Here is a 26,331-nt window from a genome sequence, read left to right as displayed (position 1 = left end):
CTCCCAGTCCGGCGTTTCAATTTCACCGGTATCTGCATCCTCAGAATGCAAACACCGGTGATGAAAATGGTGGAAAGGAGCCGTTGGCTCTGTCTTTCACCATTCGGGCGAGTCTCCGTGCAGCAGGTGCGAAGACGTTACAAGACCGTGCAAGAGGTAAGGAGTCGGTGTCCTCATACTGCAAAGACTGGAGTAATGTATCGGGAAGCGCGGCTAGGCAAGAAGATCTATTTTCTTTTATTTGTCAATAGTTGGTGGAAACTGTGGGCCATCATACCGTGTGTGTGGCAGGCTTTGGGAGGCCATCATACCGAGTGTGTGGCAGGCTTTGGGAGGCCATCATACCGTGTGTGTGGCAGGTTTTGGGGGCCATCATCACGTGTGTGTGTGTGTCAGGCTTTGGGGGCCATCATACCGTGTGTGTGGCAGGCTTTGGGGGGCCATCATACCGTGTGTGTGGCAGGCTTTGGGGGCCATCATCACGTGTGTGTGTGTCAGGCTTTGGGGGCCATCATCACGTGTGTGTGTGTCAGGCTTTGGGGGCCATCATACCGTGTGTGTGTCAGGCTTTGGGGGGCCATCATACCGTGTGTGGCAGGCTTTGGGGGGCCATCATACCGTGTGTGGCAGGCTTTGGGGGGCCATCATACCGTGTGTGGCAGGCTTTGGGGGGCCATCATACCGTGTGTGGCAGGCTTTGGGGGGCCATCATACCGTGTGTGTGGAAGGCTTTGGGGGCCATCATACCATGTGTGGCAGGCTTTGGGGGGCCATCATACTGTGTGTGGCAGGCTTTGGGGGGCCATCATACCGTGTGTGTGGCAGGCTTTGGGGGGCCATCATACAGTGTGTGTGGCAGGCTTTGGGGGCCATCATACCATGTGTGGGTGGTTGTGGGGTTGTTAGACTGTGTGGGGAGGGGGGTGCTGTGGGCTTTACACTGTGCATAGGGACTGTGGTGTTTATCATTGGGGGCCATTATACGGTGTAGGGGACATCATCCTGTGCATGGAGGCTGTGAGGTCCAGTATACTATGCAGGGGATTTGGGGGCTATAATACTGTGTAGAGGACTATGGTGACATGATACGGTGTGTGGAGAGCTGTAGGGTCTATCATACTGTGTGGTGGGGGGCTGTATAACCATCAAACTGTGTGGGGGAATCATTCTCTGGATGGTGGCCTAGGGGCAGCACACTGTGTGTGTGAGTGGGGGGGGACATTATACTAGGCAGGAGCTATTAATCATGGTACAAGGGCTGAATAACAGGAGCAGCATGATTTACTGCTTTTATAACTTTTTTTTAAAGAAGTAGATTTGCTGCTACAAGTAAGAATACATGTACATAGCAATACAAATGATACCGGTCTTGTAGTAATCTGTTGTGCTATTGCAAAGAATTTGGCTTTTTAAATCACATGCAAAGCCTGGAAGTGCGTTGGTGGCCTGCTGATGCAGTCAGAGTACTTTGGCACCTCCTCAGTGCATTTTCAGGCTATTTTGTAGGTGGCCTCAAGCTACATTTTCTTCAGCAATGTTACATCAAATTACTAAAAGACAGGTATCATTTTTACTACTGCTCTATGACCCATAGAGCCACCACTAGCTGGATAAGTAATATCTTCCAGACAAGTTCCCTATACATCTACATATGTATCTCGCTCTGTGACCATGGAGCAAAGAGATTAGTACCAGATACTGGTTAACTGCTCTGCCATTTTGTGTGATAACGCCTTTAGGGCCTCATTAAAATATGTGATTTTTATATACAACGTACACCCTGGGGTTTTCTTTAGTGTTTTTTTGAGCAGAGACTCCCCAAATACCTCCTTGACAATGCAAAGCTCCTCAAAAACTTGGAGGTTTAGCTCAGAAAACGCTGCACAAAGACTCCATGTACAAATAAACAGCTCAACTGTGTTTTTCTGGAGCGAAAACGTTCTCATTTATAGTGTAGGGGGTTGTTCACATGTGTGGGTTTTATAGACCGTATGTCTGACTTTTTTTTTGCATACGACAAAAGCAAGTGCCGTTCTGGTGTTGAAAACAGACACAAAGAGCAAAAATGGCTGAAAATCAGATCCAACACAATGATGAAAAATGGTCAATTTTTCAGGGATGCAAAAAAGCAGACGTGTGAATGAGGCCTGAGAAGTATTAAAGTTTTCTCTAACCAAAATATCACAGTATCTAGTGCCAAAGTAATGATGTGATCACATGGTGTTTTCATGGCTTAGAAGATTCTCCTTCATCCTACTGATTTCTATGATTGCTCCTTTATGATCTAGTTACAAGTCTTCCCAGTCTGTATCAATGGTTTTACAACAGATTTGCTACAGATTTAGACTTGATGTAGCATAACTTGAGAAAAAAGTGGGTTTCTGGCCATATTCAGATATCAGTGATTTTTCTTGTAGGCAAAAAAAAAAGGTCTGATTTTCAATAGAGTTCGGTCCGTATGTTACTTCCTACCATCAGTGTTTCATGAGTGATTTTTTTTAATATATATTCATCATTAATAACTATGTACATTTTCTCTCTCCTATACATTACAGTGTCAGAAACTGCATTGGGGGTAGTGTTTCTCCTTGTGGAGAGTGGCCTAGCATGTCAGAGTGAGGAGACTTATATGCCATGCATGCTGCCCTTAGAAATTAAATATGCAAAATGCCTCTTCAGAGAGAAAGAGGAGTAGAACTCTACTGCCACCTATGGGAAGTAGCGATCATACAAGTCAATATCGATCCTTTACCAAGGATGCATAGACTTGTATGGTTCATTTTGACCTATGATTTGGATTAAAAATGGACGTTTCTTATTTTTTTTCTGTGCAGACACCTGGCTGTAAAAAAAAAAAAATAAAATGTACATGTGAACCACACACTGGGCATAATGGGTAGGTGTTCTGTTCGGGAAAAAAAAGAACACATCCATGAAAAACGGACACATAACCCTTAAGTGAGGCATCAGACTTGTTCACTTATCCCCCTTCTCCCGCTGATTGTGAGAAGCATGCTCGCCTGGTGGAGCTTGCATGTTTATGGTCTCGGCAGGAATAGCTGTCAGCCCAGCGAGCATGTGCACGGTCAGAAGAAGTTTGGCCCTGTGTAAGATGAGTGGTTTCCAATTATGTGAAAATGAAGTATTGGTCTTTAATGTCATCTAGTGATCACAAGATTTATACCGTAATGATTGATTACATTTTTGATTTAGACACTGGAATGGACAACACTAAACTAAAAAAAAAAAAAAAAAGAAACATTGTCAATAGTCATAAATACAGAGATGAAATGAGTTTAAAGGCTAGTTTCACTTTTTCAACCATTTTTATTGCTGCAATACATCCAAGATATAAAAGATAAAGCAGCTTTCCAAATTGTCATCTAAATATTCTCTTTTACGTACTCAGCTAATCTGCAGACCTATGCATCTCCATGGATACAGACTACAAACAAGCTGTATGTTGGCTTCTGCATTCCTGTCTTACCGTAATTTGTCTCAAACTCTACTGTACATGATTTGGCTAAAAGAGGGGGCAGAGGAGAGCAAAGAACACATTACCACGCCATCAGACCACACGGAGGGTTTGTTTGTAGTCTGTAACCACGGAGACACACAGATCTGAAAAAGAGCTGCATACACAAAATGGGAGGATTTTTTTTTAACCGAGCCTGTTTGTATAATTGTTTTGTTTTAGATGCACTTACGGAATAAAATCTGGTGGTAAAAGTGCACATAGCATTCTAACTGAAAAAGGAAAATGCTGCACATGACAGTATCACACAGGATTGTACTCACATGCCAGTGCAGCATACCTAAGGGGAGCTGCTGCTATACTTTGCCACTGTGTCACACAATAACTCATACCATCTGTAGAAGTAAAACATTTCAGGGACTTAACAGATCAGAACTTGGAAGCTACTGCTATTACATGCAATCAGGAGACAGAGATGGCGACTCCAGGTAGGGGTGGTGAAAACTGATTTGCAAGACTTGGTTCTTCTGTTCGGTCAGTAATCTGTGGCCGTCAGACGGGCGCCCTGTGAACTCTAGCCTCCTACTTCCCAGCTCTTCTTTTAGCACGACGTTATGTGATGAGGTTGCGGCAAGACAGCTAATCAAAAGAGGATCTGAGGATGCCATCAAGTAAAAAGCGGTTCTCAGGACTCCCATCCAGAGGCCACAGACTACTGACCCCTGGCCACTGCAAATCCATCCACACTACCTCTGCATCAATGCCAATAGTAATGGAGACACAGCAGGGGAACATTGCTGACAGTGGAGATCAGTGTTACGGTATATGTTCCAATGTAACACCTATAATTGCGCTGCGTTATGAAGGGAAAAGGTGATCATGTGAATACTGCAGATTTTTTCTTTTTCGGTGACAAGTTTAATACTGAATGTAGTCCAGCATGGCCCCAAACTCCTGACCAATCCATAATGTAGCCTGTCATGTCAGCAAGTATTAGATCATTATATGGACCTGCAGGAAATGCGTTTGGCTCCCTGTAAGGCATTGGTTTTTCTTTTTTTTTTTTTTTTTTTTTTTTTTTTTTTAATTAAAAATTAAACCCAAACCCAATCATGCCCTTGATAATAGTTCACAATTGTACAAAAATGTGCACAATAAAATTAGCGGTACTCTGCCCGGCTTCAACAGCCTGCATACAGTGCTAACAGGGTGCGTTTCTGTCCATGATTATACAGTTAGTGATCTCCCATTCATTTCCTACGGTACAAGAGTAACTCTACTTTTGAGTGCATCTCGATAGCTATTCCCATCACGGCTTCCCAGACTGCATACTGTGCTATCAGGACAGGTTCCTCCCTACAGGATCATGGGTCAAAGTCAGGTTTTTCAACGCGACATTTAGACTGAAAGGTTTCCATGTATCCCTACCGGCTCAATGCTCTTCTCTCACAGAGGACTTCAAGGAGAAAAAAAGGATCAGGCATAGTGAATTTCAACATGCCTGATCCTTTATGGTATCTTGCAGCAGTGTATTCCCTTCTTTCCACTGAGAACACAGAAGTTATTATGTAATGGAGACACACCATTGAGAACATAAATGTAGACACGTCACAATTTGGTGTGCCACGTTTGTTTGGCGTGCCAATGATTTCTAGGTAAAGCAGCATCTACAGTACACTGCGCAGTTGGCACAGGCACAGTACGGCAATCTGTATTCACAACGATGACATCCATTTCACTCTAATATATATATATATATATATATACACACACATACTGATGAAAAAATATTAGTTCCCGAGTGCTATCCGAAAGACACGTCCCCCCCTACCACTACCATGGCCGTGCACTATTCCAGGATTTTATCTATGCTCATCATGAAATGTCCAGAAAGTGAGACATCCTGCACTTACCGTTTGTCTCTGCGATCCAGGCAAGTTGTGGTAGTCGGTATCTGAGGTTCCTATTGGTGGTAGGAGATTATTCCGGTTAAATGGAACAGGAGAGCAGGGCAGCTGGTCATTGGCGGTCTGACTGTTCTCCCCAAAATACACAAGAACCTGTTATTAGGTACACAACAAACGGCGGGCAACCTCACCAATGGGGATTTACAAGAATGGGACACTTAGCCAAGCTCAGGGGGCGATTCCTAGTACTCAGAAAAGTGAATTAAAAGGAAACTGGCACAAGGATTTTACCACCTTATCTGAGAGCAGCATAATGTAGATACAGAGACCCTGATTCCAGCAATATGTCACATACTGGGCTGCCTGTGGTAGTTTTGATAAAATCACTGTTTTATCAGCAGGAAATTATTACTCGCTGACAAGTAAACTTGCAGCCATGTTGTCCTCCATGTTCATGAGCTCTATATAACTCCACCCGCACAACTGATTGGTAGCTTTATGCCTATGCACAATGTACACATATCACTGATTGGCAGCTTTATTGGCAGGGTTATACAGAGCTCAGCATTCAGAGAACTGGTAGATCTGCAGCAGATAAAACAGGGATTTTGGTAAAACTACAGCAAGTAGCTCAGCAAGTGACATGACTGGAATCAGGGTCTATACCTCTACATTATGATGCTCTCAGATGAAACAAAAAACTGGCGACAGATTCCCTTTAACACAATTATTCAGAAGGGCTGAGTCCTTCATTCTTTGGAAGGTATAGGACACCATAGGTCAGAGGTCACTAGCAATCATAGTGATGTCATTTATTTGTGATATGACATCACTTTATCAGAATCCTTTAAGGGAAATGCAATTTCTTACTTAATGTTAGAAAAACACCAAGGTTACTTACCGGTAGCCGGTTTTTCCGGAGCCCATGACGGCACAAATGAGAGAGGGGATCCGCCCAGCCAGGACAGGAACCCTACTGAAGATAAAAAGGGGCGGTACCTCTCCCTCGCTTCAGTTGGTTTACAGAGCATGAGAGGCCTCCGCGGGTTAGTGCACATGGTAAAACTATCACCACATTATATCTTACTAAAAATAAAGCACCCATACTATAGTGCACACCAAAGGAGTGATAAGGGTGGGAATATACAGGTGCCGTCATGGGCTCCAGAAAAACCGGCTACCGGTAAGTAACCTTGGTGTTTTCCCGTCTCCCATGACGGCACACATGACTTTTGTAGAATAAGACACCTTAGGGAGGGACCACTGCTTGCAGCACCCTTCTACCAAAGGTTAGGTCAGTAGAGGAAGATAGATCAAGCCGGTAGTGCTTAAAAAAGGTCGAAGGTGAGGACCAAGTAGCGGCTTTACAAATCTGCTCAATCGATACCTCAGCCTTCTCTGCCCAGGAGGCAGCCACGGCTCTGGTGGAGTGAGCCTTGATTTCTTCTGGAACCGGAGCGCCACTTGCAGAGTAGGATAACACAATGGCCTCCCTGATCCATCTGGCAATGTTACTCTTAGCTACCCCGTACCCTTTTCTACTACCCTGAAAAGCTACAAACAGGGACTGATCTTTCCTCCACTGACTAGTTATTGACATATATTGTAATATGGCTCTCTTTACGTCCAATGTATGGAACTTTTGCTCCCCAGGGTTTTTAGGATTATTACAGAAAGATGGCAAGGAGATCTCTTGAGTCCTATGAAAGTTTTGGACCACCTTAGGGAGATAGGCCGGGTCTGGTCTTAGAACCACTCTGTCATCCAAGATCTGTGTATATGGAGGGCATATAGATAGAGCTTGTAGGTCACTCACTCTACGGGCCAATGTTAAGGCTACCAATAATACAGTTTTAAATGTGAGTAGTTTTGGTGACAGTTCATGTAATGGTTCAAAGGGATCTTTGGTTAAAGCCTCTAAGACTAGATTCAGGTCCCAGGGTGTTATCTTTGGGATAATGACCGGCCTCCATCTGCCACAAGACTTTATGAACCAGGGCACCCACCTATTGGCCGCTAGGCCGCAGCCATACAGGGCCCCCAGAGCTGAGACCTGGACCCCGAGGGTGCCAGTGGCCAACCCGAGTTGCATCCCCGACTGAAGGAACTCTAGGATAGGTCCCACTGGAGCTACATCCCCCAAAGGCTCCCCCAGGAAGCCTAGGAACTTTTTCCACGTTTACCGTAGATTTGGGATGTTATAGGTTTCCTACTTTTCAACAGGGTGGAGACTAACCCTGGTGAGAATCCCTGGTGACTCAGTAGCGCCCTCTCAAAATCCAGGCTGCCAGATGGAAGCCCTCCACCTGAGAGTGGACCACTGGTCCCTGGGAGAGTAGGTCTGGAACCTCTGGTAAGATCCATGGATCTGTCACTGACATGAGACCCAGAAGGGAGAACCAAGGTCTCCTCGGCCAAAACGGAGCTATAAGAATTATTCTTGCTCGATCCTCCCTGATTTTCCGGACTACTACGGGGATCTTTGTTATCAGGGGGGAACGTATAGGCCAGGGAGAACTTCCAGGGTATTTGTAGGGCATCTACTGCGAAGGGATTTTCTTTTGAATTCAGTGAGCAGAACTTCCTGACCCCGCTGTTGCGTGAGGTGACGAACAGGTCTATTTCCGGTTTTCCCCAAGTCTGAACTATGTGTTGGAAAACTTGGGGGTTTAGGGACCATTCCCCCTGTCTTAGGTGCCTGCGACTCAGGAAGTCTGCTTGTGTATTTTCGACACTCCTTATATGCAGTGCCGTGATGGACAACAGATGTTGTCCAGGTAACTGGAAAAGTAGATTTGATATTTCCATGGGGCCCCGAGATCTCTTCCTCCCCCCCCCCCGGTGGTTGATGTAAGCTACCACTGCACGATTGCCCGTCATGACTCGGGTGTGGCGGCCCCGAAGCAAGGGGAGAAAAAGTTTCACGGCTTTCTCTACTGCCCATAGTTCTTTTACATTTGAACCGTGATCCTTTTCTAGCGAGGACCAGGTTCCCTGTATCGAGTGGGATCTCAGGTGTGCTCCCCACCCTGTGGCACTTGTGTCGGTTATAATGAGGTCCTCAACTGGTTTCTGCCATGGGACACCGGCTGTTAGATGCTCTTCTACAGTCCACCAGAGTAGGAAGTTTCTTACCTCCATGGAGGGACATAGTTCACCCTCTAAACGCCCTTTCAATTGTTTCTGCGCTGACAGAACTTCCCACTGCAGTTGTCTTAAGTGGTACTGTGCCCATGCTACCGCGAGTATGCATGATGTCAACGAGCCTAACAAGGACATTGCATTCCTCAGTGTCATAGCTGGCCTTTGTATTGCTGTGCGAGCTAGGCCCCTTATTTTGGTCACATTGTTTTCTGGTAGGAGGCAGCGCTGTCGCTCAGAGTCCAGTATTAGCGCTAGGAAAGATTGCACCTTTACTGGTGTTAGTCTCCACTTGGGGATGTTTACTATCCATCCTAGCCTTAGTAACGTTAATATCACTTCCTTCACTTGGTGTGTGCAATGGGTCTCCGACCTCCCTATGACAAGAAAGTCGTCCAGGTATGGGACGATCACTATGTCCCGGGAACGAAGAAATGACATTACCTCAGCCATCACCTTGGTGAAGACTCTGGGGGCTGTAGACAGGCCGAACGGAAGAGCTGCGTATTGATAGTGTTTGACCTGACCTTGGACATAGAGCGCTACTCTCAAGTACTTTTGATACTCCTGATGGATTGGGATATGATAGTAGGCATCTTTTAAGTCTATCACTGCCATGAGGCAGTGCTGGAACAGGATTTTTGTGACCGTATTGATTGACTCCATTTTGAAGAAGCAATTGTCTACCCACTAATTGAGCCTCCTCAGATTAACTATGGTCCTCCAAGAGCCGTCTGGTTTTTGTATTAAAAAGAGGGGGGAGTAGAACCCCTTTCCTTCTTCTTGAACTGGGACCTCCTGTAGGACTCGTTTTTGCACTAGTCCCAAAACTTCCGTCTCCAGGGCCAGTTGTTGCTCTGGGGCTTTCCTTTGGAGTGTCATTATAAAGGTTCGCCTGGGCGGACGGGTGAATTTTATTTTTAAACCGTCCTTGATTATGCTCAGGACCCATGTACTAGGGGAGATATTTTGGCCAGGCGGAAAGGAAGAGAAAAAGTCCTCCCCTTACCTCCAACCTGATGTCATTGGGGAGATTTTTTGGAGGAAGTACAGGGCCCTTTAAACATATAGCCCGATCCTCTCCTTCTTTTAAAGTTCTAATTTTTCCTATCTCCCGTGGGATGACCCCTGCCACATGCTCCAAAATTTCCTCTAGTTTTTTCCCGAAGAGGAACTGGCCGTCACATGGAATGGAACACAGTCTATGTTTTGATGGCAAATCCCCCGGACACCCTTTAAGCCACAGGGTTCGCCTTGTTGCATTTGATAAGCTTGCGCTCTAGCTGTTAACCTCGCAGCATCTGCTGAGGTATCTGCTAGGAAAGCCACTGCTCCGTGTACCAGTGTCAGATTAGACAGTATTTCGTCCCTAGGAATTTTATCCCTGATCTGGTCCTCTATTTGTTGTAGCCAGACCATGAGGGCATGAGCGGTACAAGTACCAGCTATTGCTGGTTTTTATCCACCTGCCAATGCTTCCCGGATATGCTTCAGGAAACCATCTGCTTTTTTATCAAGCGGGTCTTTCAGCACGCCAGAGTCCTCGAATGGTAGAAATACCTTTTTTGAGGATTTAGCTACGGCACCATCAATCTTTGGGATTTTTTCCCAAGTTTCTGAGTCTTTTTTAAATGGGTACCACCTTTTTGATGTAGAAGGTAAGGCACCCGACCTCTCAGGGTTTTTCCCATTCCCTGTCAATTAATGCCTTTATCTTATTTACAGGGAAGGTGCGTTTTTTTTTTTCCCCTTTCCTCCTGTCCTCCAAACATAACCTCCTCCAATGATTTAGGAGTCTTTTCCTCCTTAAGGCCCATTGTAGACCTGACAGTTTTGACCAGCTTTTCCACGTCCTCTGTTTGGGAAACACAGACGGCCCCATATATCGCTGTCTGAGGAGGCTTCTGAGGAGTGAGTAGAGGAAGAGGAGGTGGAGGGGGACAGGGATTTTTCACGACCTTTTTGCACTAGCGAGGCCTCTGAATCCCTTTTACGGCTTCTTTTATTCGCCCTTTTAAGGGCTGCCTTTAGGGAGCCTTTCACCTCCTCTTGTATTATAGCCCTAAGGCTACTCACCAAATCAGGGATTTCATCCCGTATGGCTTTGCTTATACAGTCAGCGCAGAGATCTTTCTGCCACTGATCTGCCAGCGGGTGTCTGCATAGGGTGCATGCTCTATTTTTGCCGCTAGCAACCCCTAGTGATCAAACAGAAAAAAATGGAACCCCGTTACTATAAGGGTGACATTCAAGTAGATCACTCACCACCGCTGTCAATCAAGGGTACCGATCTCGGAGGCTCCGCAGATGCACTCGTGACGTTTTTGCTGGACGTCTCAGAGTCATGCCGGTCGTGTTTACAACTGCCGCTCCCACCACATGAGCGGCTACTTCTGGTATGCTGGCGGCTCGGCACTGCATCTGGCGAGAGCTCTTGCTACTGCTGCCGCTGCTCTCTTGCCCCACTTCCCTTGTGAAGTTTTTTGGGCATGAGTGCGTCTTCTGTGGTAATCCCTCTATCCGAGAGGGATCCACTGCACTCTCAAGCCTCCTCCGGTGCCCATTCACAGCCCCTCACCCCTCCTGCCACGCCGCCGGGATGATCTTTTGCCGGCCAGCGTTTTTCCCATGGGTGCCGCCATCTTGGATTCCGGCGCCGCTCCCTACGTCACACGGGCACACCCATTCCCAGCATGCCTTGCGCGTGATGTCAGAGGGGCGCGACCCGGGAGAGGCCGCCCCTCCTGGAGCTCCTGGACATCGGCAGAGGGGGGAGCGCGGCGCGGCAGCCACGGAAGAGCCCCTGGACCCCTGACCATGCTACGCTGACGCCCTCTCGGACGCTGAGCCCCCGGGGGACCCGCGGACGGCGCTTCCACCCCCGACGCCCAGCGCACAGGCTCTGCCTGATCTTCCACGCTGGCACGGGGGTGGGCAGGTACAGACATCTTGACACGCCGTCTTCAGCACACGGGTCCCTGTCAGGACAGGAAACCCAACTGAAGCGAGGGAGCGGTACCGTCCCTTTTTATCTTCAGTAGGGTTCCTGTCCTGGCTGGGTGGATCCCCTCTCTCATGTGTGCCGTCATGGGAGACGGGAAAACAGAGCTCTGAAGAATTGTTTTACCTATTTAGATTAGGGAAACAAAATGTTGAACCATAGCTCTCCAAGATCACCATGGTTTAAACCAGTACCCCTTCCCTCATCCCCGAACATAAAATATAATGGGTCATACCAATAAACACCACCAGGAATACTGCCCTGTTTACACTGCAGTGTTTCTGGGGTCTCCATCTGAATCCCCAATAAAAAGGATTCAGACTGAAAACCCGACGAGGCCATAGGTTATGAGGACACAAACAGAGATCAAACGGACTTGGTGATTTTTTTTGCAGTGTTTCTTGTCAAACATCCAAAAAGAACATAGTACTGTATATGTATCAGACTCACAGTCGTGTCCCTCTGATGACCTCTTCCATCTTTGGGGTCCCTGACCTGGAGGGATTATTATTGATGGGATGGAGTGTGCGAGGAGGGTTACGTCTCCTGGCAGAAGGAACGTTGTGAGATAGTGACGAGGAGCTGTGCTCCAGTGAGCGGCCTGGCCTTGGTTTCCCAGAGATCAGTGCAGCAGACGTCGGTCTCATGGGGGATTTCTCATCCGAATCCCTACAAATAAAAAAAAGTAAAGAGCATTTTTAGCCAGGTTTAGAGAGGGCAAGTCACTTGCCATTAAGGTGTAACTCTTGTATCTGGTGTAAAAGTTCTCTGCTCCCAAATCTGGTGTTTTGTTTTGTTTGTTTTTTTAAAAGACACTTCAAGAAGAACTGAGGATCAAACCCAGTTGGCTGATCCCAAGAAATTAATAGGAGGGAGTTGTCTCTTCATGTTAAAAGACGCCATATTCCTAAAAGATATACTTTCCTCTGCCAGTGTACACTTATTTTCACAACCAAACTTACAAATAAAGGGCACAGTATGCATAATGGTGGGCACTGTTCAAGAGACTCTTCAAAAGAGGAGTAGGAAATGAAAACATTTTGGATGAGAATGGCTAAATTAATGTTCCTTAAAAATCAAATGTATTTAAAAGGAACCAGTCAGAAAAACAAAAAAAACAGTATATACCTGCAAATATAGTGTTAATCTGAATGTAAATACCATTTTAAGCATGTGCAACAAATGTAATTGTAAGTGCGGCTACAGGAAGAAAATAAAGGTCTATTCTCCCTGCAGCTCCTCGCTTCCAGTTATCAGGGGAATCCAGGCAGTGATCAGTCAGCACTCAGTACACAGAGAGAGAATGCTGTAATCTCTGCCTGAGACCGACACCCTGCTCTGCAGACATCCTGCAAATACAACGCACAGCAGGATGTCAGTCATCAAGCAGAGGGCGTGATTGCACCGCATTCACTGTGTAGCGAGTGCTGACCATTCTCTACCGGTTTTTCTCTGACAGGTTCCCTTTGAAGGGGTTGTCCACTACGTTGATACTGATGGCCCTAGCTTATCAATATCAGATGAGAGGGAGAAACACACCTGAAACCCCTTGAGATCAGCAGTTATTAGCTGTGGTGGTGGCCAGATGTAGTGTATGAAGCAGAACAGCACAGCTCTGTAACACTGCAGATCAGATCCTATTCAATGCAGCTCTGGCATTTCAGAGATTAACAGATTCCTCCTTATGTATGGGAAAGTTCAGCCAATCATATGGAGCCGGGTAGGGAGAAGATGGCAACAAGTCACGCTGGACTACTCAGATCTCGCCCTATAGTTTCCGGCCACCTTTTCAATCTACAATAGCCAGGCTATGATTCACTCCTCCCGTAGTTCAGGCAGCATGAATCTAATGGCAGGTTCACTAGATAGATTCACTTATCAGTTGGTAATATTTTTAGAGAAAGTCTGTAGCTCAGACCTGAACACTGGGCTACAAGAGAGCTAGCAGTTCAGCTCTGATGGAGGTTTCACTGTCATGTCATACTTACAGGACTTTCTCCATCAGATGTGTATTCCTCTGCTGTAGTGGGAGTCCGTGAATCATCATTAAATCATTCAGATTCCTTGGATGAATGATACTTCCCACTTGAGAACGATTCGCCTGCAAAAAGTTCCAAACAATATTTTAGTCTTAGGTTTAAGTGGGCACTCTGTGCTGACTATGCATTTGCTATTTTAACCCCTAAAAGCAAAATGACATACATGAACATCAGCACTAATGTTATCATGTGTGGAGGGGACTCAGGAGATGGGCTCCCCCGCATACACTGTACATGCCGGCTGTTACACGTAGCCCTTTCTTAGGAATCTTTAACAACCGAGGACGAAGTTGCGCTCCTCTCACTGCAGTTAACCATTTATATGCTGCTGTCAATACATGCACTGGCTCCATTGGGTTCTGCGGTGCGCTCGCAAGGCACTGATGGGTAACCATGGTAGTCATTGACCAGCTTAAAGGTCCCCATAGCCGTTCTCTTGATACACCTGTGAATTTCAGCCACAGGATGAGCTTCATGGAAGACCGAGATTTACACTATGTACTGCAATACTGTTGTATAGCATTGTATGGTAGAAGCAAGCAGATGATTACTGGTTCAATCCCCCTACACCCACTAAAAAAAAAAAAATAAGTAAAAAAAAGGTATGTATAAAAAATTTGAATCATCCCCCTTTTCCCTCATTAAAAAAAATAAATAAATAAATAAAAAAAAACAAAAAAAAACAACTTATTTTGTAATATCACATCCATAAAAGTCTAGTCAATGAAAATGAAAATTAATTAACCCATATAGCAAATGTTGTAATAGAATTTAAATCCCATGCAGCGGCTTGTCTTGCCATGGTGCTTCAGGCTCCTGTTTTTCCTTCCAGATCTGTTGTTGTTGCTGCCTTGCTGCAGATTATTTAGAGATAGATATATAGAGATAGAGATATCTATCTATCTATCTATCTCAGATCACCCCCACTCCTCACCCAGTAAAAATAAGGAACTATGGAATAAAAAAAAAAAAAAAAACATATTTGGTATTGCAGAGTTCGTGTAAGTCTGGTCTATGAAAATATAAAATCGAAACACCAGAATGGCAGTTTTTCATGGACCACACTTCCCTATCTAATACAAAAGATCAAGATATCAAATCTCGGAAAATGACAACAGAAACCAATTTTTTGTTTAACTTCTGATTTTTTTTTTTTCTCCACTTAAATAAAAAAAAAAAATCTTTAAGTTTCGTATTTTCATAATCGTACTGGCCTGGAGAATAATGTTTCCAGGGCATTATTACAGCATAATCAAAAACAAAACCCCTAAAATCCCCAAATTATGACAGAATGGCATTTTCTTTTTCACCATTTCATCCCACTCTTTTTTCCCATTATTCTGTACATCATATATTGAAATCAATTATGCATTTCAAAGCTACAACTCGTTCCACTAAAACAAGCCCTAATACTGCTATAATCGGTAAAAAAATTTTTAAAAAAACTTACGGCTCTTGGAAGGATGGGAGGAAAATATGAAAGCACAAAAATGAAAAATCGCCCTGGAGTTAAGGGGTTAAACAATATCTTGCCGACTGTCTGCAGTCACCACCAGGAGGAGCTTCATGCTGTTTTCTTACTGAGTTCTATGTATGTAACAATGTTCAGTAAGCTCCCTCTAGTGGTAGCTGCAAGCAGCCAAAATATCTTGGGGTCATATGTATCACAACTTTGTAATTCTTAGCACAAACTTAGGCTAGACAGTCTTCCAGTGCGCCAAATCAGATCATAGATTGTTTTACTAAAAACTGATTTTAAGACTGAAAGTTGGTTTACTTTGTGCCAGAAATGTGTGCCAAATTTTGGGTACATTCTTTGGCGCATTGGGCAACACACAAAAAATGTCAAAAAACACATCATACCCATGGTGCAGGTCATGAAAGACAGCCATTTTGGTGAAAATAATGCCAGAATTCTGGCGTATTTGAAAAATATGCCTCCATGTTTTATATTTGAATCCATGCAGGGGAACGTTCTGTGCTTTAAAAAAAAAAAAAAAAAAAATCTCTGACCTCTATAAAAGTTTGTTAAGAAATGGTCATAGAATTTAAACCAACTTACAGGAAAAAAAAAAATGACATATCCCAGCAAGTCCTCCCTTAATCTTCTCTTTCTTTATCCTATTTTGTCTGATATTACAAATTTTTGTCCAATTGCCGTAGGAAATTTTGCCGTAGGAAATTTTTTCTGCAAAGGCACTCCCCCTTGGCTAAGAGGGCATGGAGTCAGTCAGCAAGCAGCTGGAAATGAAACGGATTAACCCCTTCGTACCTTGCAGGATTTCAATTAAAATGACCGAGGATCATGCAGAAAATGTGGCAGACTGACAAACCATAGGGGTAATTATATTTCCTGCTTCATTGAATTGTTAATCTTTGGATTTAAAAGATCATCTAAGGGAAGTTACATCACCGATCATCAGTTAGATATAGGAGGTTAGTAAGACTCAGTGAAGAACAAATCATGAGTAATCTTCTTTCAGTATACACTTACATGGGGCAGACCAAGTTTTAGTATATTCCTGAAAAACCTAACACTGCCAGGACGGAGGCCAGATAGTGTCCACAGTGGCTCCATATTAAGGAATGGCTACATTGGGTCTCTTTTGGGTTTTCTGGCTGAATCCTGCTTTTCAGGGGTCATGACGGAAATACCATACACAGTGCTCAGCGGAGGGCAATGAGTGTGCACCTAGTATAATGCTTACAATAGCAACACAATTTCAACATGCCGATCGAGGGGTAGATAGAGTAAGTGCTGCCACAGGTGTCCGCAAGTGGCTTATCTACTTTTTCCTAATGCATAGTCAGAGTGGTTTCTGACCGTACAGTTGATTTATGCTTACGGCCATCCTGGAGGCTCAAAGGGTAAATTCTCTTACCAGATTAGGGGAGATAGGGGGAATTTTGGAATGTGAGACAGGAGGGAGAACCAATGGAAGACGCTGGAGTGGAGCATAGGGGTTGAGCGTTTCTACTTTTGTAGTCTTAATGGCTATAACGTGCCGGTCGTCATCTGAAAAAATATTCAAGACAAGAAGAATTATTGTGCAGGCAAATAATACATGCAATATGATATACAGTGTAGAAGTTTGGGCACCCCTGGTCAAAATTACTGTTATTGTGAACAGCTAAGCAAGTTAAAAATGAAATGATCTCTAAAAGGCCTAAAGTTAAAGGCTACACATTTCCTTTGTGTATTAGGCAAAAAACTATATACAGTCTTTTTTTTTTTTTTTTTTCATTTTAAAAATGACAAAAAGGGAATTTGGCTGATGCAAAACTTTGGGAACACTAGATTTCTGTGCTCAAATAAGTTTGACCAAGGTATCAGACCTTAATTAGCCTGTTAGGGTTATGACTTGTTCACTATCATTGTTAGGAAAGGCCATGTGATGCAAACTTCCCAGCTTTACAAAAACCCAGCCTCCTCTAACCTTGTGTTTAAAAGAAAAAAATAAATCAGCAGCCATGGGTTTTTCTAAGCAGCTGCCTAGCACTCTGAAAATGGTGGAGGCCCACAGAGCAGGAGAAGGCTACAAGAAGATAGCAAAGTGTTTTCAAGTTGCCTTTTCCTCAGTTCGAAATGTAATAAAGAAATGGGAGGTCAAGATAAGGTCTGGAAGACCAAGCAAAATTTCAGTGAGAGCTGCTCGTAGGATAGCTAGAGAAGCAAATCAGAACCCCGGCTTGAATGCAAATGACCTTCATAAAGATTTAGCAGACTCTGGAGTTGTGGTACATTGTTCTACTGTTCAGAGTCACCTGCACAAATATGGCCTTCATGGAAGAGTCATCAGAAGAAAACCTTCTCCTGCATCCTTACCATAAAATTCAGCGTCAGAAATATGCAAAAGAACATTTAAACAAACCTGATGCATTTTGGAAACAAGTCCCATGGACCGATCAGGTTAAAATAGAACCCTTCGGTCACAATAATTAATGTGTGGAGAAAAATGGGCACAGAATTTCAGGAAAAGAACATCTCGACAACCATTAAGCATGGGGGTGGATCAATTATGCTTTGGGGTTGTGTTGCAGCCAATGGCACGGGGAACATTTCACGGGAAGTATGAATTCAATGGGATTTCAACAAATTCTTGATGCAAACATAACACCATCTGTAAAAAAAAAACAGACGTTGAAAAGAGGATGGTGTTGTGAATTCGCTTTCTGGCCTACCGCTGGCTACTAGTGAAGGTAGTGGAGCTGGTTATATTGACAGAGGAGTCGCGAGTTCTCTTTCCGGGCTCCCTCTGGTGGTTACTGGAGGTAGTGGAGCTGATCTAATTAACAGAGGCCTGCCACCTGATAATGAGGAGGATGACTGGAGATCTGGAGTTTCTGACTGGATTTAAGACAGTCGACTCCCTCTATCCCTGCTGATTTTTCCTGCCTCCTGAGGTCTTAGTTTCCAGCGCAGTCCCTGCATGCTCAGCTAAGTGTTCTTTTGCTATTGTTCACATTTGATCTGGTTTTGTCTATTTCAGTTTTGTGTGATCAGCCAGCTCCGGCTGGGGCTCTGCTGAATTTCTATCCTTATGTTACTGCTTGTGCCAGTTTGTTTTTGTCCCTTATTAGATTGGCCTCTTTTTGCTCTGCTTTCAGAATATACCAGAGTGCTGATATAGTGGGCGAAGTCTAGTGACTTAAGTATTTTTCTATCAGACGTGTTGGACATTTTTTGCAGGGTTTTTAGCGTGATTGCAGACAGAGCCTTTCCTTTCCTGTCCTGTCTAGTCAGTGTGGGCCCCATTGTTTGCTCAGTCTATTTTCCTACCTGCGTTTGTGTTTTCATCTTGTCTCACCGACAATATATGTTTGGGGGCTATCTATTCCTTTGGGGTCTGCTCTGGGGCAGTTTAGATTTCTCCTTTCTTGCTTTAGGCTTATTTAGTTCTCCGGCTGTGTCGAGGCGTCTAGGATCATCGTAGGTACGCTCCACGGCTACTGCTAGTTGTGTGGATAGGATCAGGGGTCTGCAATCCGCCTAATTACCAACCTCTATGGTTTTCTATGGCTTACCTTGGTTTTGCTTTCCTCCTCCGTGACCCAATCATAACAGGATGGCGTCTGCAAATGGATAATGATCCTAAACACACAACAAATCCACAACAGACTACCTCAAAAGGCGCAAGCTGAATATTTTATGACGGCTCGCAGTCTCCTGATCTGAACATCATTGAAAATCTGTGACTAAACGTCAAAATAGCAGTGCATGCAGGACGACCCAGGAATCTCACAGAACTTTCCAAGGAAGAATGGATGAAAATCCCTCAAACAAAAATTGAAAACCTCTTGGCTGGCTACAAAATCATTTACCAGCCCATTTTCCTTTTTGTAATTTTTAAAATGTAAAAGATGTATACACACATACACTGCTCAAAAATAAAGGGAACACTAAAATACCACATCCTACAGTGCCTTGCAAAAGTATTCGGCCCCCTGGAACCTTTGAAACTTTTCCCACATATCATGCTTCAAACATAAAGATACCAAATGTAAACTTTTGGTGAAGAATCAACAACAAGTGGGACACAATTGTGAAGCTGAATGAAATTTATTGGTTATTTTACATTTTTGTGGATATACAAAAACTGAAAAGTGGGGCGTGCAATATTATTTGGCCCCTTTAACTAAATACTTTGTTGCGCCAACATTACGATTACAGCTGCAAGTCGCTTGGGGTATGTCTCTATCAGTTTTGTACATCGAGAGACTGAAATTTTTGCCCATTCTTCCTTGGCAAGCTGCTCGAGCTCAGTGAGGTTTGATGGAGATCGTTTGTGAACAGCAGTTTTCAGCTCTTTCCACAGATTCTCGATTGGATTCCGGTCTGGACTTTGACTTGGCCATTCTAACACCTGGATACATTTATTTGTGAACCATTCCACTGTAGATTTTGCTTTATGTTTGGGATCATTGTCTTGTTGGAAGACAAATCTCTGTCCCAGTCTCAGGCCTTGTGCTCAGTGTGAATCTGCTCTCATCCGTGAAGAGCACAGTGTGCCAATGTCGAATCTGCCAATCTTGGTGTTCTCAGGCAAATGCTAATTTGCCCTGCACAGTGTTGGGTTGTAAGCAAAACCCCCACTTGTGGACCTCATAACACCCTCATGGAGACTCTTTCTGATAGTTTGAGCAGAGGCATGGATTTTAGTGGTCTCCTGTAGGTTATTTTGCAGGGCTCTGACATTGCTACTCCTGTTCCTCCTTGCACACGGAGGAGGTAGCAGTTCTGCTGCTAGGTTTTGGCCGTCCTACGGCCCCCTCCACCTCTCCTGGTGTACTGACCTGTCTCCTGGTATCTGCACCAAGCTTCAGTTTTATGCTCCCCTTCTTCCCAGAGCCATAACTTTTTTATTTTTCCGGCAATATGGCCATGTAAGGGCGCTTTTTGCGGGACGAGTTGTACTTTTGAATGACACCATTGGTTTTCCCATACGGTGAAATTGCAAAAAAAAGTGCAATTCCACAATAGTTTTTTTTTTTTTTTTTTTCTTTACCATGTTCACTAAATGCTAAAACTGACCTGCCATTATGATTCCCCAGGTCATTGGAGTTCCTAGATACCAAACAAGTATAGGTTCCTTTTTATTTAAATGGTAAAAAAAAATCCAAAGTTTCTAAGAAAAAAAAAAAGGTCACCAATTTCCGAGACCCGTAGTGTCTCCAGTTTTCGAGATCTGGGGCTGGATGAGGGCATATTTTTTGCGTGCCAAGCTGTCGTTTTGATTGATACAATTTTGATGTTGATATGATCTTTTGATCACTTGCATTTTAATGCATTGGTGTGGCGACCAAAAATTTTTTTTCTTCATTTACCGATTGGATTAATTCTTTTTATATATTGCTACATCAGGCGATTCTGAAAGCGGCAATACCTAATATTTGTATTTATTTTTATGGTTTTATTTTGAATGGGCGGGCGATTTGAAATTATTTTTTATTTATTTTTAAAAACTTTTTTTTTTTTTTACTTTACACATGCTTCAATAGTCTCCATGGGAAACTAGAAGCTGCAATTATCCAATCGCTTGTGCTACACAGAGCGGGGCTTCAGCCAGGCTCTAAGTAGCAGAAATGATCACTTGCAATGAGCACCGACCGCTGAGCGGCGCTCATAGCTATCTGGCTATGACAACCACAGGGGTCTCTTGCAGACCCCAGGTTGTCAAGCCAACCCATCGGCGACCCACGGTCATGTGACACTGGCGGGATTAGTGACACAATTCCAGCGCAAGTTAAATGCCGCTGCCAGAGGTTGACAGCGGCATTTAACATGTTTACAGCCGTGGGTGGATCACGATTTCACTGCGGCTGTTAGGGGCACATGTCAGCAGTTTAAATCAGCTGACATGTACCATAAAAGTTGCAGGCTCAGCACCGGAGCCCGCAGCAAACAGGGGGAGCTCACCTTGGATGTACCTATACATCCAAAGTCGTAAAAGGGTTAACTTTAGGCCTTTTAGAGATCATTTCATCTTCAACTTGCTCAACTGTTCATAACAACATTAATTTTGACAAGGAGTGCCCAAAATAAATATATATTAATTCTATCTCTGGCAAAACTTAAGAGACCACCACATCAAAACCCTGTCATGTGCAGCCCATTCTCCAGACCTGAACCCCATTGAAAACCTCTGGAATGTAATCAAAAGGAAGATGGATAGTCACAAGCCATCAAACAAAGAAGAACTGCTTACATTTTTTGCACCAGAAGCAGTGTGAAAGACTGATGGAAAACATGCCAAGACGCATGAAAGCTGTTTTTAAAAATCATAGATATTCCACAAAATATTGATTTCTGAACTCTTCCTGAGTTAAAACATTAGTATTGTGGTTTTTAAATGATTATGAACTTGTTTTCTTTGCATTATTTGAGGTCTGAAAGCACTGGGGGTTTTTTTTAGTTTTGAACATTTCTCCTTTTCAGAAAAAAAAATAAAATTTATTGCTTGGAAATTCGGAGACATGTCAGAAGTTTATAGACTAAAAGAACAATTTACATTTTACCCAAAAATATACCCATAAAGAGAGAAATCAGACAAACTGAACATTTGGAAGTGGTCTCTTAATTTTTGCCAGAGCTGTGTATATATATCTCCTTCCTTTCCCATACTTGAACATTGCGTGTATATATTATTGCCATGCTCCAAGTAAGTCCATAATGTATAAATGGCATTAAAAACCATATGCTTCTCCATTTTAGGCTTTGGGGTCTTAGGTTTGTATCCAATTAAAAACAACACCATCATTAGTTTGTATGTTCTCACCATGTTTGTGTGGATTTTCTCCAGATACTTCGGTCTCCTCCCACACTCCCAAAATACTCTAAAAGGCCAATTTGTTTCCTATGTATTGCTCTGTATTTGAGTGTGTGTCTAATATTGGAAAAACTAGATTGACCAATGTTGGAAATAAGGGCTGATGTGAATGGTGACAATGTCTGTACAGTGCTACGGAATATGTTGGAAACGTTAGCCATTTCGATACTTAGCCGATTTTGTTTCACTTTACTTACCAGTGATGGATTCTTCCCAATGCCGGCAAACAAGTTCCTCCAGACACGCCACCGCTTCCTTCCACACATCATCAAACAGGCAAGCCAGCACGGCTACCTTCTTGCAGTACTGAGGGGAAATTGGGGGGTAGCCCATCTTCAAGCTGTCCAAGGACGTCACTCTGTGCCATTCAAAGAATTCATCATCCCTAAGGGACAAAATCAACCATCAAACATGCAAAGTTTCTTTTAGGGACATTTCTTTGGTTGACATATTTACAAATGGAAATCCGCAGCATATTATAGTAGCAGTAAAGTGGTCGTCCACACTCTGCCGAAAAATATCCATGTGTAACTAGACATACGGTGCGGATTATAGTTCTACAGCACATCAATTGATGGTATAGTACCTTCAGTCTGATTTTCCCCATTGAGTTAAATGGAAAAGTAAATATCTTCTACAAAACCCAATCATTACGGGGTTCTTTCTATGGATTAGGCTGGTTTCACATTTGCGCTTTTGTGCGCAGCGCATCGTGCGCATGCGCACTGCGCACCTATGTTTAACATGACGTGCGCATGGTCTTGCGCACACTTGCGTTTTCGTGCGCATGCGTTTGTCTTTCGTGCCAGGCGCGCCAGACGCAACATGTTGCATTTTTTGGTGCGGCAAAAAAACGCTTGCGCACGGAATGCGCAAAAACAACACATTGAAGTCTATGGGAACGCATGGGTGCGCATGGTCTTGCGCACGGTTGCGTTTTTTTGCGCATGCGTTTTTGAGTTAAACAAGTCTAGAATGTTCTCTAGACAATGGAAAAAATGACACACCTAAAAACGCATGAGCATAAAAAAACGCAAACGCATGTAAAACGCAAGAAACGCTGCGGTTTTTTTTACGCATCAGCGTGCGCATGACGTTAAAAAAACGCGCGTTTGTTTTGTGTTTTTCTTTGCGTTTTTTATGCGCCCGATGCGCTGCGCAAAAAAACGCTAATGTGAAACTAGCCTTACCTGCAACTTTACAGAAAATCTGAACATTGTTTGGATTTGAACTAAATATTTTTACAGTTAAACTTAATGAAATACTAAGTACATTATAAAGTTGTAAACTGTTCTTCGTACAAAGATTATATTAGATTTACAAACATTAATTTCTCGTTCGCCTTATTGGGGGACACAGAGACCATGGGTGTATGCTGCTGCCACTAGGAGGCTGACACTATGCACAAAAAAAGGTTAGCCCCTCCTCCGCCGTATACACCCCACCGACCGGCAGGAAGTTCCTCAGTTTAGCTTAGTGTCAGTAGGAGGTGGACACGGGTCTTTGATTAGACCCATATCTACCTCGATGTGCGTCGTTTCTTTTCAGGTTTTTCCGGAGGGATACAGTGTGAATAGTCACATCTGTAGTCCCACAAAGAGACTATGAGTACGGCGTGTACTGCCACCCCGTATCCTCATAAGTCTACAGCAGGACCAAGACCCCTAACATGGATGTGGCGTTCCAGATGGTCCTCGCTCCCCGTCTCCCACCCACTCGCCTACCAGAGCCGGTCGGTCGGTTGAGGCGCAGGATACTCTCCTTGAAACAGTACGCTGGATGAAACGGATCAGGAGGGTAAGTATGAGACCTGAGTCCCATTCTCCCCTGCGGGTTCCACGCCAGGCCACTCCATGGATTCTTCGGCAGCGGTCGCTGTGACAGTGCTGCGACGCCTCCGCTGCAGCTATTTAGGCCCTGGCTGGTTATCGGACAGCTCTTCCCCCCCCCCTCTGCCGGGTCCTAGCTGTCCTCAGTAGCAGCCACCGCGGCGGTTCTGCGACGCCTCCGCGCCGCCCTGTGCTGACAGGCGGCCGCCTCTTCTAATCCAGGCCCCGGCTTCATCTGGGGCCTTGTCCGGCGTCGCGGCCACGCCCCCCTTCTCCATTCTCGGGCGGGCTTCCCTCCCGCCCGCTCTAAGCCCGCCCACGGCCTTCTCCCCTCAGGTTGAGCGTCCCGGAGGCGGCGCCGTCCCTCCCACCCTACCATCTTAGCGGGCGGCACCATTTTTATCATCGGCGCCTAGCCCCGCCTACCTCCCTCCTCTGCATCTGCAGGAAAGCGCGCGCTTCCTGCTCGGCTCCTCTCTGGCTGCCGCCATTTTCGCAGCCTGTCAGCCGGACGCTGTTCCCTCAGCCGTGCCCCTGCAAGCCGGACGAACCGTGCATCTCCATTTATTGGAAGCTGCGATAGGACACCGGACGGTGAGTAGCTCTGCATACTGCAGACTGACACCCTCCTCTGCCTCCTGTCCCCCAACCTTCCGGCAAGGCTTCAGTGACTGTCCGTCAGTATGTCTAATTCTAAGTCTGACCGCGCTCGTCCCCCTGCCTCCTCTGGCACCTTAGTCAAGTACTTTGCGTGCTCTTCTTGCAATCGCAAGCTTCCCTCAGGTCAGTCCACTCCCCTCTGCCTGGACTGTAGCAATCCAATCCAGCCCGGCGCCGCTCAGGAGCCATCCATAGCCCCAGTGGTGAGTGAGCCCCCCATGCCGGGCTGGGCCTCCTCTCTATCACAGTCAGTGGCAGACCTCACCAAGGTGTCTCAGTCCCTAGTAGCCGTTCTGGACAAGTTGGCCTTGGGAGCTTCGGCGGGACCCAGCACGTCTCAGGACGTCCCATCTGAGCCAGCCAGCAGCGGTCGCAAGAGGCCCAGGCAGGACCTCCAGGCGGAGTCCTCCCCTCGTCCTACCTCACCCCATAGTCCCCAGCAGTCTCCCTCTCGGGCCTCCTCTCCCGAGTCAGGCGAAGCGCTTTCGGAATCGGAAGGGGTCTTAGAGCTGGATTCGGACCAGGATGCGAACATGAAGGTTACGGTGCAAAACCTCATTGCCGCGATTCACCATACCTTTGACATCGCTGACGCCCCTGCGAAATCCTCAGATCAGGAGGTTTCGTTCAGACGGGCGGAAACACCATCCAGGGTGTTTCCCTTCCATTCTGAGTTTGGAAAGATTTTTACAAAGGAGAGAGAAGATCCGACCAGACGCTTTCAAAGAGGAAAGCGTCTCGGCGTACTGTACCCGTTTGCTAAAGAGCTCACGGACAACTGGGCCGCTTCTCCCTCGGACCCTCCCGTGTCCAGACTTTCTAATAATACGGTCCTTCCGCTGTCAGGTGTGGCATCTCTAAAAGATTCTAATGATAGGATCATAGAATCTCTAGCAAAATCTGCCTTCGAAGCGGCATCAGCAGCGGTATGTCCAGTCTTTGCTTCTTCTTGGGCAGCAAAGGCCATATCCACTTGGGCAGACGACCTTCGGCAGGGCATTCTGGATAAGGCACGACCAGAGCATTTGGCCGATCTCGCCAATCAGATTTCCCATGCGGGGGATTATCTGCTTTCTGCCTCCCTGGATGCCGCATCTTGCGCAGTTCAGGCGTCAAGTAACATCGTGGCAATCCGACGTACAATTTGGCTCAAGGCCTGGCAGGCGGACTTGTCCTCTAAAAAGTCCCTGACCAATCTGCCTTTTTAGGGAGTGCGTCTCTTCGGATCACAATTGGATCAGATTATTAAGGACGCTACCGGAGGTACGAGTTCTCTTCTCCCCTCCAAGCCTCGCAGACCTCCTCCAAGGCGTCAGTTTCGTCCCTTTCGGACTTTCCGCCGTTTCAATACGGAGGAAAACCCTTCCAACCAGCAAAGGCCACAGGCACGTCAGGAAAGAAAGAATGTTTCCTTCAGGCCCACTCCGTCCTGGCGGTCCCACTCTTCCCAGGGAAGACCGTCCAGATCTAGATCTGGACGGTCTACATCCGCATGACTACCATCGGTCTCCCGTGGGTCCCTTCCAATTGGGAGGTCGACTTCTTTTCTTCAGCGACGTCTGGCTCGCCTCAGTAGAGGACGCTTGGGTCAGAGAGGTTGTATCAACAGGATACAAAATAGAGTTCATTTCTCTTCCACGGGATCGCTTCTTCCAATCCCGTCCGCCGAGGGATCCGGCCTTGGTCCCGGGGTTCTGTTCGGCCATCGCCTCTCTTCTCAGTTCCGGGGTGATTGTGCCCGTTCCCGAATCGGAACGCTTCACAGGGTTTTATTCAAACCTGTTTGTGGTGCCGAAGAAGGACGGGGCAGTTCGGCCCATTTTGGATCTCAAGTTACTCAACAAGAGAGTTCGCCTTCGCCACTTCCGGATGGAGTCTGTACGCTCGGTAATTGCTTCCATGGAGGAGCAGGAATTCATGGGTTCCATAGACATCCAAGATGCCTATCTACA

At 45.3% G+C, this 26,331-nt stretch overlaps 1 protein-coding gene across 3 annotated transcripts in view; it reads right to left on the bottom strand.

Annotated features, from left to right (window-relative positions):
* The window catches only part of FAM149B1 (family with sequence similarity 149 member B1), a 68,013-nt gene that overhangs the window by 10,811 nt on the left and 30,871 nt on the right, over window positions 1-26,331 (bottom strand). Inside the window, exons 8-13 of one of the 3 annotated variants that reach the window (XR_012234182.1) lie at window positions 22,088-22,275; window positions 16,446-16,579; window positions 13,513-13,625; window positions 11,975-12,193; window positions 5,389-5,509; window positions 3,799-3,870 (exon numbers count right to left, since the gene is read on the bottom strand). Coding sequence is in view for 2 of the 3 variants with exons in the window: in XM_073585830.1 (XP_073441931.1) it covers window positions 3,862-3,870; window positions 5,389-5,509; window positions 11,975-12,193; window positions 13,513-13,625; window positions 16,446-16,579; window positions 22,088-22,275 (784 nt within the window). In the remaining variant the exon portion in view is untranslated. The remainder of the gene's footprint in view (window positions 1-3,798; window positions 3,871-5,388; window positions 5,510-11,974; window positions 12,194-13,512; window positions 13,626-16,445; window positions 16,580-22,087; window positions 22,276-26,331) is intronic. The other 2 variants (XM_073585830.1, XM_073585828.1) reach the window with 2 other exon arrangements.

This window comes from Dendrobates tinctorius, unplaced genomic scaffold, assembly GCF_039654945.1.
Source record: "Dendrobates tinctorius isolate UK_male_01 unplaced genomic scaffold, ASM3965494v1 ptg000089l, whole genome shotgun sequence".
Lineage (NCBI taxonomy): Eukaryota > Metazoa > Chordata > Amphibia > Anura > Dendrobatidae > Dendrobates > Dendrobates tinctorius.
Note: the sequence above shows the minus strand (reverse complement) of the source record. Positions and strands in the feature narration are given on the sequence as shown.